This window comes from Somniosus microcephalus, chromosome 31 (assembly GCF_052327205.1).
Source record: "Somniosus microcephalus isolate GS21.2 chromosome 31, FLI_Smic_1.0, whole genome shotgun sequence".
Classification (NCBI taxonomy): domain Eukaryota; kingdom Metazoa; phylum Chordata; class Chondrichthyes; order Squaliformes; family Somniosidae; genus Somniosus; species Somniosus microcephalus.
In genome coordinates, this window is record NC_141017.1 from 21,528,326 (window position 1) to 21,541,493 (window position 13,168).

General features: G+C 48.7%; 1 protein-coding gene across 1 annotated transcript in view; it reads left to right on the forward strand.

The window, feature by feature from the left end:
* Window positions 1-5,511, forward strand: part of LOC147097619 (adhesion G protein-coupled receptor E3-like) — a 71,031-nt gene extending 65,520 nt beyond the window's left edge. Inside the window, exon 14 of the mRNA XM_085971420.1 lies at window positions 2,939-5,511. Within this exon, the coding sequence (XP_085827546.1) occupies window positions 2,939-2,953 (15 nt within the window). The 3' untranslated portion in view covers window positions 2,954-5,511. The remainder of the gene's footprint in view (window positions 1-2,938) is intronic.
* The last annotated feature ends 7,657 nt before the right edge of the window (window positions 5,512-13,168 follow it).

A 13,168-nucleotide genomic window follows, 5' to 3' on the forward strand; every position in this document is an offset into this window, starting at 1 on the left:
CATTGAATTTCGGCGCGGGGTTGCTAATTTTTTCGGGACGCTAAAAGTAGTGCCCCAACGAAGTTATCGCCCCAAAGGGGGCACGATCTAAATTTCCCCACTTAGAATCATACAGCACAGAAGGAGCCCATTCGGCCCATCATGCCTGTGCTGGCTCTTTGAAAGAGCAATCCAATGACTCGAGCCCCCTGCTCTTTCCCCATAGCCCTGCAAATTTTTCTTTTTCCAAGTACCCTATGACTATATGACTCTATTTATCCAATTCCCTTTTGAAAGTTACTATTGAATCTGCTTCCACCGCCCTTTCGGGCAGTGCATTCCAGATCACAACAACTCGCTGCATAAAAAAATTCTTCTCATCTCCCCACTGGATCTTTTGCCAATTACCTTCAATCTGTGTCCCCTGGTTACCGACGCTCCTGCCAGTGGAAACATCTTATCCCTATCTACTCTATCAAAACCCCTCATAATTTTGAACGCCTCTATTAAATCTCCCCTTAACCTTCCCTGCTCTAAAGGAGAACAATCCCAGCTTCTCTAGTCAAGTCAAAAACAGAATTCTTGTAAGTTAGCCGAAGCACTGCCTTCTATATTCAGACTCTGCTTTCTTCAGCTGGCCCTAGAGCTTGGCTTCCCATATCAACATTGACTTCAGTTACCCATTCGTTTGGTTACAGAGACCCAATCACTGTGGTTTCCTTTACTTCATTCTCATCACCACCATCAACTTTGAACTGCAGCCTCACTGATGAGCCCACCGGGGCCGAAAGGTGATCCTGTGATAACAAGAGACCGGGTTCTGCATCTTAACCAATGCTACACGTTCCCCGTCACTGACTGAAGTCTCTGACTGTCCCAATCCACGCTGAAAGTGAAGAATTGTACACTTTGGGCTGTGTGTGTTCAGCATATATTAGAAATTTGAGCCGCTGAGAAATGTTGCATAGAATACATACGGCCCAGAAACAGGCCACTGGGCCCGAGTGGTCCATGCCGGTGTTTATGCTCCACACGAGCCTCCTCCCAGCCCTCTTCACCTCACATCCTTCTACTCCTTTCTCCCTCATGTGTTTATCTAGTTTCCCTTTAAATGTATCTACGCTATTTGTCTCAACTACTCCCCGTGGTAGCGAGTTCCACATTCTAACCAGTCTCTGAGTACAGAAGTTACTCCTGAATTCCTTATTGAATTTATTGGTGACTATCTTATATTGATGTATTTTTAAACCAGCTGATTGAATCTGTAGAGGCAGCAAAGTATCAAACTCTTCATCACCACCTTGTTTTGTCTCTATTACAATGATCAGGGGCTTCCCGAACTTTCACTTTAATTTCTCCTTCGCTGTAGATTGGCTGGCCTGCGCACTCTCGCTACACCACCCCCCCACCCTGCTACTGTGTCAGGAATTTACATGTACTACCTCCAATCACCCTCACGGCTTTGAAATCAAGACTCATTCTTTCCCATGACGTCAACGCTGTGGATTTCCTGACCTGCCTCAGTCTTCAGGCTTTGTAAACCCCCCCAAATTGGGGCCACGATATCAGCACAGGCCCCTCCGCTTATAGCGGGGGCCGTTGGAGTTTACGTGATTTTCCCGCTACAGATGGCGGACAGTCAAACCAAAAAGGTAAGTAATCGACATATTAAACACAGAAAGTCTCACTTAGCAATGGCCTCTCCTAATCGTCAGCAGTTACATCCAGAATCTCATCACTAAGGGAATCGCACTTTAACAAACAGCTGATTGAAACTGCTTGAAGTCCCGACTTTGCCTGAAAAAGGCCGAGCTTTTTCAATGGGTAAGCTCGGGGTAAGTATTTATTGGCAGATTGGGTGACCGCTTCGCGGAACACCTCTGTTCAGTCCGTAAGGGGGACCCCGAGCTTCCGGTGGCCTGTCACTTTAATTCTCCGCTCCATTCCCACTCAGACCTCACCATCCTCGGCCTCTTGCATTGATCCACGGAAGCTCAGCGTAAGCTCGAGGAACAGCACCTCATCTTTCGATTAGGCACTTTACAGCCTTCTGGACTCAACACAGAGTTCAACAATTTCAGATCATAACCTCGGCCCCTATCATATATATATTTTTTATCCACACTCTTTGTCTTTTTTTCTTCTCTCCCACAGGGCAGCTGTCTTTCATTCTGCCAGCGCAATTCACACTTCATCTAGAGCCATCCTTTGTTTCTTAACCGGTCCCATTACCACCTCCTCTCGCCTTGAATATCTCTTAATGTCTCTTAACTTCTCCTGCCTTCTATCCTATCACAGACCTTCCCTTTTGTTCTTTCATCCTCTCCCTCATTTCCCAGCCCCTACACTTGCTTAAAAATCTGTTCCATTTCCTGCTTTTTTCCAGTTCTGATGAAGGGTCATCGACCTGAAACGTTAACTCTGTTTCTCTCTTCACAGATGCTGTCTGACCTGCTGAGTATTTCCAGCATTTTCTGTTTTTATTTCAGATTTCCAGCATCTGCAGTGTTTTCTTTTTGTATTTATTGACCTGCCTGAAATAGCTGGCCCATTTAATATGTTATAAGTGTCACCCTTGTAGTTGACGCGTATGGTGATGGTGAGTGGTTAGCGCCATTTGTCCGATATAGGTGGCTGCCTGTGATGAGCAGGGACGGTTTAAGTGGTTGGGACTGTACCCAGATTTTCCAGTCGGTGTTATTTTAATGCTGGTATTAACTCATTTATTTAAATGAATTCACGGTGATTCAGATTTCTAAGCCTACTACACTTGTGAACTTTGACCTACTGTGCTGTAGGCCTCAGCCCCTCACTCGATTTCTGAAGGTTCCAGTGCTCCCATCTTGTTTCTCTGTATTAGGTTCTCTTCAGACCAAATCCTGTTCCCCAAGTTTATTTTCTAGCCCGGAGTTATCTCAGTGAACACGATCATAAGAATTTATTTTCCATTTTGATGCAGAGCTCGGAGCAATGATGAAGCTGCTCTCCTCTCGCCGGTTGTGCGACGTAGGTAGAACAGATGGAGAAGTGAAGACCATCATCCTCTTTGCTGCAGCGATGAGAATGGACTTTACAAAGATGTTGGAACTATCCTGCCCAGAAATACAACATGGAAACAGGCCATTCGGCCCAACCAGTCCGTGTCGGTGTTTAACCTCCACACGAGCAAATAGTTCTAATCACATCCACTTAGTTCCAACCCTCCTTTCACCCCAAATTCCTTCAGCCACTTATCCAACCTCATCTTGAATGTTGCCGTAGTTTCTGCCTCAATCACTAACCCTGGAGGTGAATTCCACAGACTCACAACTCTGTGTGTGCAGAAGTTTCTCCTGGCCTCTGTTCTAACTCTTTTGCATTGAATCTTCTATCTATGGCCTCTCGTTCTTGACCCCTCAACTGCTGGAAACAGTGGGGGGAATTTTTCGGGGGGGCTCAGCCGGCGCGATCGGTGGCGGGTCAGGTGGGAACATTTATTTTATGACAGCGGGTTGGGAATCCGCTATCAACCCGTCGCCACGCGACTTTCCCAGATGTCGGGTGTGTCAGGGCTGAACAGACCCGACACACAGTGGCGGGGGAGGCAATTCAGGTCATTATGACCTTGTTAACAGCCCATTAAAAAGTATTTTGAGCTCACCTTTACATTTTACGAGGTCGTCCATGGGGTCCACACTGCTCGGGGATCATGTCAGGTAAGGAGTTCGGGAGTTGTATGACCATTAAATCATCTCATTACTTGACAGCTGCAGATGTGCTATAAAAGCTCCCATCTCACAGCTGTTCACTTTCCAAGCTCAGAAACTGTTGCTTACTGCATTTGGAAGACAGATTGAGCTTTATGCAGGTTACAAGTGTTTGGAGCAAACTCTCTATCCAGTGTCACCTCATTGAAACAACCTCTCTCACCATTGACAGATTGCTTCTGTCATCTCAAGTTCACCTGCCATCTATTACATCAGCATCGGTGCTCTTGAAACTATCTCACCTTGGTCCTCAGAATCCCACCACGATCATCCCCAACACCAGCAGCACTAGGCACACCAGCAGCACCAAGAACAACATCTACCTTCTCCACAATCAGCCTATGATGCACAGGACAGAGGGCATCAGCACCCGACCACATTGCTGCCCGGGAGGCCAGGGATGGCTTCACCATGGCCAGATTTACTTCACTTGATGCTGTACACCCTGGCTGCCACATGATGCGCCAGGTTGGCACCACCCCACACCAACACCATAAAGCATCCCTACAATGCCCAAGCCATTCCTTTCACACTCATGACCATTGCGGGGAGTGGGTGGGGTGGGGTGGTGGGGGCTACTGTTATGTCTCACCATTCACTGCAACTCACTAAGCCACTTCCAGGGGTGCACACAAATCTGGCCAAGAACACAAAGTGTTGAAAATAAAGGTTTCAATGTTTGACACCACATTAACAGAGACCTCATGAACATTGGCTAAAACACCCAAGTGCCTACCCTTGTGTGTTGTTAGTTGGTATGATTGGACGAGGATGAGGGTGAGTGTGAGGGGTGGCTAGTGAGATGGGGAAGTGATAATGTAGATAGAGAGGGATGGTGTGAGTAAGGATGTGCAGGAGTAGGGTAGGGAAGGCAGAGTGATGGGGATCTGATGAGTGGCACAGCAGGATGAGGTTGAGTGTGTCTTTGCAGTCACGTTTCGTGATCTACTGAGATCATTGAAAGGTTTGCGCCACTGCAGCCGAGCCCTCCTGACGATATCCCTGCTTGTGTCCTCCTGTGCAATGTGCAACCAGGCTGCGTTGGTATCCCGCGGAGGTCTCTTCCGCCCATTGGAAGGGAAGAGGACCTCCCTGCGTGCTGTGATTGCCTCGATAAGCGTGATCAAATGATGTCATCAGACCCACTTCCTTTAATTGGCCGGCAAACGCGTTGGGCGGGCTTAACAAGCCCAATCAACGTAAAATCATTCTACACAGCAGGCTGGAACCAGCAGCGGGGTCAGGACCCGCCACCGGTGTCGCCCGCCACGGACCCGCCGAGGTCGGGGAAATCGCGGCCAGGATCATTCTAACTAACCTGTCCCCATCCTTTCATAATTTTAAATATTTCTAACAAATGAACATAGGAAGAGGAGTCGGCCATTCAACCCCTCGAGCCTGCTCTGCCATTCAATTAGATCCTGGCTGATCTGTACCCCAACTCCATTTACCTGCCTTTGCTCCATATCCCTTGACACCCTCACCTGTCACAAATCTATCGATCTCAGTCTTGAAAATTTCAATTGGCCCCCAGCATCCACGGCCTTTTGGGGAGACAGTGCCTGATTTCCACGACCCTTTGTGTGGAAAAAATGCTTCTTGATTTCAGTCCTGAACGGCCTGGCTCTAATTTTAAGGCTGTGCCCCCTTGTTCTGGATTCCCCCACCAGAGGAAATCATTTATCTCTATCGACCCAATCACACCCCTTTATAATTTTTAAAGACCTCAACAAAAAGGATTGCAAATTCCAAAAAGCTGAAATAAAGATATAACTTTTCTAAAAAATGCTGATTTATTGACATTAAAACACAGCAGTTTGACAGAGAGAGATGCTCCCAAACTCAGTCAGTAGTGCGTCCCAAAACTCGGAATGATCAATTCTTCTGCTTCGGGAGACGGAGGGGTTAATTCTTCCTTGACATGTACTTTTAACCAGACCTCATGGGTCAGATTGTTAATCCTCCAGGATTTCCCGGGAGTCTCCAGGAATTAAAGATTAATCCTCCAGGACACGGCTGCGAGCAACAGCAAGAGAAATGTCATTGGGGTCTTAAAAAAAAAAGTGTTTCGTTTCGTTTTTTGAACACTTCCATTTATTAGTTATTAGTTATAAAAATATTGGAGATGAGAAGAAAGACTATTTGACTGATGCTCAAGAATGGTCCAATTTCTATCCAATTGTCAATGGGAAGGCGGGGAGCCATGATGTTAGCGATGTTGGACAACCAATGGCGGGAGTGTGGGGGGTGGGCTGGATCGGGGGTTGGGGGAGGGGTGGATCGGGGGGGGGTTGGGGGAGGGGTGGAGCGGGGCGGTTGGGGGAGGGGTGGATCGGGGCGGCTGGGGGAGGGGTGGATCGGAGGTTGGGGGAGGGGTGGATCGTGGCGGTTGAGGGAGGGGTGGATCGTGGCGGTTGGGGGAGGGGTGGATCGGGGGCGGTTGGGGGAGGGGTGGATCGGGGGTGGTTGGGGGAGGGGTGGATCGGGGGCGGTTGGGGGAGGGGTGGATCGGGGCAGTTGGGGGAGGGGTGGATTGGGAGGGTTGGGCGAGGGGTGGATCGGGGGTTGGGGAGGGATGGATCGGGGCGGTTGGGCGGAGGGGTGGATCGGGGGTTGGGGGAGGGCTGGATCGGGGCAGTTGGGGGAGGGGTGGATCGGGGGTTGGGGAGGGCTGGATCGGGGCGGTTGGGGGAGGGGTGGATCGGGGGTTGGGGGAGGGGTGGATCGGGGCGGTTGGGGGAGGGGTGGATCGGGAGGGTTGGGGGAGGGGTGGATCGGGGCAGTTGGGGGCGGAGCTCATGCGATGAAACCTCCAAGAATACGTCCATCCAGAGTTGCCAAACCCTAATCATGGACAGCGAGCAAGAACCACTGTGCATTCTGCAAGATTTGCAAAATTTCTGCATTTCCCCGAAGGCTGTTATTAATAAACGGGACCCTGCGTGGACATTTAAATCAAAAAGGTTACCCAAGATGGCGTCTGTGCCTCTTGGCAGAAAGCCTGTGAGATTTTAAAATGGACTCTGCAACGCAGATAGCTTGTGGATCGAAACCCAAGCTGCAGGTTTCTGTGAAGAGAGACTTTGTATTTTGAAACCAGTCAGGACTCTGAATTATGCATTAGACCGAATTGGAGACAAATCTAAATTCAGTTTAGGCCTATAGTTAAGGCCATCAAGCAGTCAACATATATAATCGGAAACAGATTAACAGAGCCATCGAGGCTGGACAGGCCCATCAAGGAACTTTCATGACAATACAAGTCGATTATCGGGCCGGTAGAGGCGATTACCGGCCATCTAAAAACAGTTAGTATGGATTGCTACCATTATTTAAAATAGCCCGCCAAGATTAAGACAAAGAACTAACCTGATATGGCGCGCAGATAAGGATTTTCGAAAAAGGTATAATTGAAGGCCCCTGGGTAGCAATCGGTGTGGTGTGTGCTGCTGCTCTTCTCTTCTCTCTCCGCTCTTCGGCCCCTCGCTCTCGTGGCTGCCGCTCTTTCCCCGTCCCGCGCTTACCCCCTGGCCTTTGCCCGTGCCTTTCCCCACTCCATCTGGAATCGCCCCGGCACCGGGTCTGGCGGACACGGACAATTCAGGCCAGGCGAGGCGGGACGCGACGAGGGGAGGCGGGAAGACCACCGGAGGGAAGGCCACCTGAGGAAGACCGGCTGAAGAAGACCAACTGAGGAGACGAACTGAGGGGAGGCTTCGAATCATCGGGCCTTCAGCCTCAGCTGACCTTCGAATATCTGCACACCAACTCAAACTGTCGGCTGGCGACGAAGAATCATCCCTGCAAGGTAAAGTACCCAAACAGAGACTTTAACTTTGGGGTACTCGAACCTGGACAACGCCCTTGCAGCGCCCGGAGACCACGTGATGACGGCAGGCTCCAGAGAGCACCAAGAGCGAACCCCGAACCCCACTGCTGTTTTGAGTCCAACAAACCTTTTGATTGGTGAGCATGAAGTTCTGACCCCTCATAGTTTAATCTAGTTATGTATAGGGGGGGGTGGGATAAGGATAAGGAGATTGTTAAGATAGTTGTTTTCCCTCGATGTGCCGTGTGTTCCCCATTCCCCGTAGAAGTATAGTTATTCTTTTGTATTTTTTGCCTGTAGAAGTGTACACTAGTAATTTTCCATAAGATTGTATCAGTTTTTCCTTTTCAATAAAATCTTGGTTTTTCTTTACATCCAACCACCTGTCTACTCGAGTCTCCTTTGTACCGCCGCCTTGTACCTAAGTCTGGTGTCTAGAACCCAGGGGCGTGGGAGCGATTCGAACCGCTCACAAAACAGCCAGAGGCATAACTGACTGGGCGCACGCGCCAAACACCACCACACGCCACCCCCTACAATTCTTCAACAGAGCAGGTAGTAACAGTTCTGAGTTTCTCGTCTATTCTTTAAGTTTTAAAGTCTATATTGAAAAGTCTTAAGTCCTTCATCCCGAACCACTTTGCTTTGTCAGAAAATCCGATACACAAGAGGCTCCTGCAGTAAGGTGCGTTTTTTTGAATCCATTTGCAATATTTGGGAGACTGCTACACATTGCATAGAATGTACAGCACAGAAACAGGCCATTCAGCCCAACTCGTCCATGCCGGTGTTTATGCTCCACACGAGCCTCCTCCCAGCCCTCCTCATCTCACCCTATCAACATATCCTTCTATTCCTATCTCCCTCATGTGCTTATCTAGCTTCCCCTTAAATGCATCTATGCTATTCCCTCAACCATTCCCTTTGGCAGCGAGTTCCACATTCTCACCACTCTCTGGGTAAAGAAGTTTCTCCTGAATTCCCTTTTGGATTTATTAGTGACTGTCTTATATTCATGGCCCCTAGTTTTTGTCTTCCCCACAAGCGGAAACATCTTCTCTGTGTCCACCCTATCAAACCCTTTCATAATCTTAAAAATCTCCATCAGGTCAGCCCTCAGCTGTATTACATATAATAAAACTGTTACATTTTTGTCTAGCTATAGATAAACAGGGGAAATGTGCTTTAGAAATGGCCCATCAAGATGGAGGTTTTTTCCTTATTGAAATGAAAGATGGAGACTGGAGCCCAGCTTTCTATAAGAACACAGTGGGGTTAGTGGCTCAGTAAGTTAGCCCTGATGCTGAAGGTTCTCGGTGATAATTGATCCATTGGTCCTGCGAGCTACAATGACTATTTGATTTTAAACTGCAACATATGCCAATCAGATGGAAAGATGTAGTTACAATTCTAGTCAGCTGTAGCTCAGTTGGCAGCACGCTTGCCTCGGAGTCAGAATATTGTGGGTTCAAATCCCCCTATTGAACGTGTAATCTAGGCTGATACTCCAGTGCAGTGCTGAGGGAGTGTTGCACTGTCAGAAGTGCCGTCTTTCAGATAAGACTTTAAACCGAGGCCCCGTCTGCTCTCTCAGGTGGATGTTAAAGATCCCATGGCACTATTTTGAGGAAGAGCAGGTGAGTTCTCCCTGGTGTCCTGGCTAATATTTATCCATCACCCAATATCACTAAAAACAGATGATCTGGTCATTTATCGCATTGCTGTTTGTGGGAGCTTGCTGTATGTGAATTGGCTGCCACGTTTCCTACATTACAACAGTGACTACACTTCAAAAGTACTTCATTGGCTGTGAAGCGCTTTGGGGCATCGTGAAAGGAGCTGTGTGAAGGCAAGTTCTTTCTTTATATCTGTAAGGCTGAGCATTGTGATGAGCTTAATGACCACGATCTCTTAAATTAACCGTGCTGATTGGCTCTTAGCTGAAAATGTGCACCAACAACAACAACAACTTGTATTTATATAGCGCCTTTAACATAGTAAAACATCCCAAGGCGCTTCACAGGAGCGATTATCAAACAGAATTTGACACCGAGCCACATAAAGAGATAGTAGGGCAGATGATGAAAAGCTTGGTCAAAGAAGTAGGTTTTAAGGAGCATCTTAAAGGAGGAGAGGGAGGTAGAGAGGCGGAGATTCTTAGGCAGGGAATTCCAGAGCTTAGGGCCCAGGCAGCTGAAGGCACGGCCACCAATCGCAAACCAGCTCCAGTCACTAGGTGGGTAAGAAAAGCTACCAATCAACAAGCAGCAAGCACCACAAAATGGAGCAAATCTTTCGAGTCCTTCGAAACAGGAAACTTCTGACTTTTAAAGCATTTGGTTCTTTAAATTGCAGGACAAGCGCTTGAAGCACATTAAAAATAAACTAAAAGCATATTTCGATTTAACCAGAGAGAATGTGCTGCCAAAGGGCAGAAACACAGGCCTCAAGTTGACAGCTAGGGTGGAAGAGCCAGCATAGGCATGATGGGCTGAATGGCCTCTTCCTGTATCGTAATTCCTATCAGACTTTCTGCAATCGGAAGAAATCATTGCCACACATGTCAAAGAGGTTTAATTTGTTCTTGTATGTTAATCGAGAGATCACCGTTCCTTCTTTACTCGAGGGAACGTGCAACTTTACTCGGTACGCTTTCTTGGAAGTTGATTGCGTGACCACTGAGCCAATCAGAGAGTTCCAGGCAGGACATCCTGGGCTTGCGGTCCCTTAACTTTCTGATCATCGATTTAAGCGGACAGAAGATAAAGGGCTGAGGCCCACCATTCCCCCGACCAGCACTGCCTGCCAGCACCATGCGCTCGATGGGGGAAACCAACCCTTCCGGTCACACACGCGCCCACGCAATAATTCCTTCACCGAATTTTTATAGAAGAGAACGAGAGGGATAGAGAGAAAAAGGGCAGGCCAGAGAGGCAGTAGGGAGACGTTTGGAGGAAGCAAGCAGACTGGCGAACCCTGGGTGTTTTCAATCACAAACTCGCGGCAAAATGTCTGCTGAGTAAATTTTCAAAGAATATTATTGACGAGTTTTACCAATTGGCCCTCCCACCCATCAAAAGGACCATTTTACAAACTTCTGACGATCACAAGCAGATGGTGAAATCTTGCGGAGATTAGGAAGATGTATACAAGATTACGATATTGTAACCAACACAAGGAACTCTGTTTTCTTAGTGTCTCCAATCATCCCTCATGATTCTGACTCGGGACCATTCTCCAGGCTCTTGGCTGCCGTGTTTCCTACATTACAACAGTGACTACACTTAAAAAGTACTTCATTGGCTGTAAAGCCCTTTGGGACATCCTGAGGTTGTGAAAGGCGCTATAGAAATGCATTTAGTATACTGTATTCGCTGCTCACGATGCGGTCTCCTCTACATTGGGGAGACCAAACGCAGATTGGGTGACCACTTAGCGGAACACCTCCGTTCAATCCGTAAGGGTGACCCCGAGCTTCCTGTCACTTTAATTCTCCGCTCCACTCCCACTCTGACCCCTCTGTCCTCGGCCTCTTACACTGTTCCACTGAAACTCAACGTAAGCTCGAGGAACAGCACCTCATCTTTCGATTAGGCATTTTACAGCCTTCTGGACTCGAGATCGAGTTCAACAATTTCAGACTATACCCTCGACCCCTATTTTGCCTTTCCTTTCTCTCACATGGCAGCTGTTGGTGATTCTGCCATCGCCATTTACACCTCATCTAGAGTCATCTTTTGGTTCTTAACTTGTCCCATTACCATCTCCTTTTGCCTCGCACCATCATCCCTTTTGTCTCTTAATCTCTCCTGCCTTCCACCCTATCACAGACCTTCCCTTTTGTTCTTTCCTCTCCTCCCCCCTTTCCCTGCCCCCGCACCTGCTTAAAAACCTGTTACATCTCTAACTTTTTCCAGTTCTGACAAAGGGTCTCCCTCCACAGATGCTGCCTGGCCTGCTGAGCATTTCCAGCATTTTCTGTTTTCATTTCAGATTTCCAGCATCCGCAGTATTTTGCTTTTATGATAGAAATGCAAGTCTTTCTTTTTTCTTTGAGAGACGGTTGCAGGCAGAGCTGACTCAACAAAGGACGCAGTTACTGTGCTGAAGGCACGAAGATGTCTGCTCCACACACACTGGGTTAAAGGGACTTTTACTGGGGAGTCAACAGAGGGAAAACTGAAACCCGACAAGCAGACGTCCCACCTCCAACACGTCTCCAATCATAAAATCCAGCCCAAAGACGTTAATGAGGTTGAAGTTACTGGTGTACACAGAATCAGTGCGGCTCATGTTACAGTCACACAGTCAGGGTCTAATAACTGATGTAAGTGGATTGCAGGTCAGACACATCATCTTCACAGTATGCAGCAAAACTCTCACACTGTGAAATAAAGTCAGACTGTTCTTGTTGTGTCTGTGTGTTGATAGAGACACTGAAGACAGGAGTTGGTTTCATAGGTGTTTACTAAACAAAGTCTGGAGGGGAACTAACAGATACAACACCATATACAGGCTTATATAGCCCGAGTGGCCATTACCGGCATTACAGTACACCTGGGGCTCTTAAAGGCACATACACTACAATTCCTCCCTTTTTAGCCAACCAGTACATAATATTTTAAGTAATTATTAATTACGTGTTTACAAGAAAAATAATCTACACATTGCTGCAGTTAATCTGTCCCGATGTCTGTCCGTTCTCTATACGTTTGAAAGTTACAGAGCGTACCGACGCGCGCATCGCCTCAAAAGAAAGCTTGCGATTCCGGACCGGTCATAGGCGTATTTACGTTTTGGCCGGACAAAAACCGCGCCCGCGGTATCCGAAAAACGTTCAGCCTTCCGCTCATTAGCATCTCATTAGCGACCGTGTGACGTCGAGGTCGAACAATCGGACGGCGGGTTCCTTCCTACAGTTGAGTGTCGAGTGACTCGACGATTGACCAATCCTACGCTTCGGTGACCTGACCGGTCGACCAATCGGTGCGTGTGTGGGCGGGCCTTATCCTTCTGAACTGAGGTGAGTGGCCGCCATCTTGATTTTTCACAATTTTTTCCCCACACTTTCAGTGTGTTAGGGATGTAAGGTAAATATTTTAATGATGTGTTAGGGAATTAAATAACAATTTAATAGGGGGGGGAGAGCCTCGGGAAATCGCGGGGAGGGGGGAGAGCCTCGGGAAATCGCGGAGGGGGGGAGAGCCTCGGGAAATCGCGGGTGGGGGGGGGAGAGCCTCGGGAAATCGCGGGGGGGGTGGGAGAGCTGATGAGCTTAAAAAAAACAAGAGTCCGCCAGTTGCGCGGCCGCCTTGATGACGGCACGCATTCGCATGGCCCCGGTTACCCCGGCAACGGGGCACGCCGGCGGTCTTGCCTGCTCCCCGCGGGCCGCCCGCACTGACCGCGCATGCGCCGCCCGCGAGAGCCCACTCCCGGCGCCGGCCGCCGCTCAGCATTCCCGCTATCGCAACGGCACCGGACCTCAGGCGCTAGGCAGGGGGAGGGGCCGGAGAGAGGGACAGAGGGGAGCGGGGGAGTGGGGGAGGGGTGGGGGTGGGCGAGGGGAGGGAGACAGGGGAGGGGAGGGAGGGAGACAGGGGAGGGGTGGGAG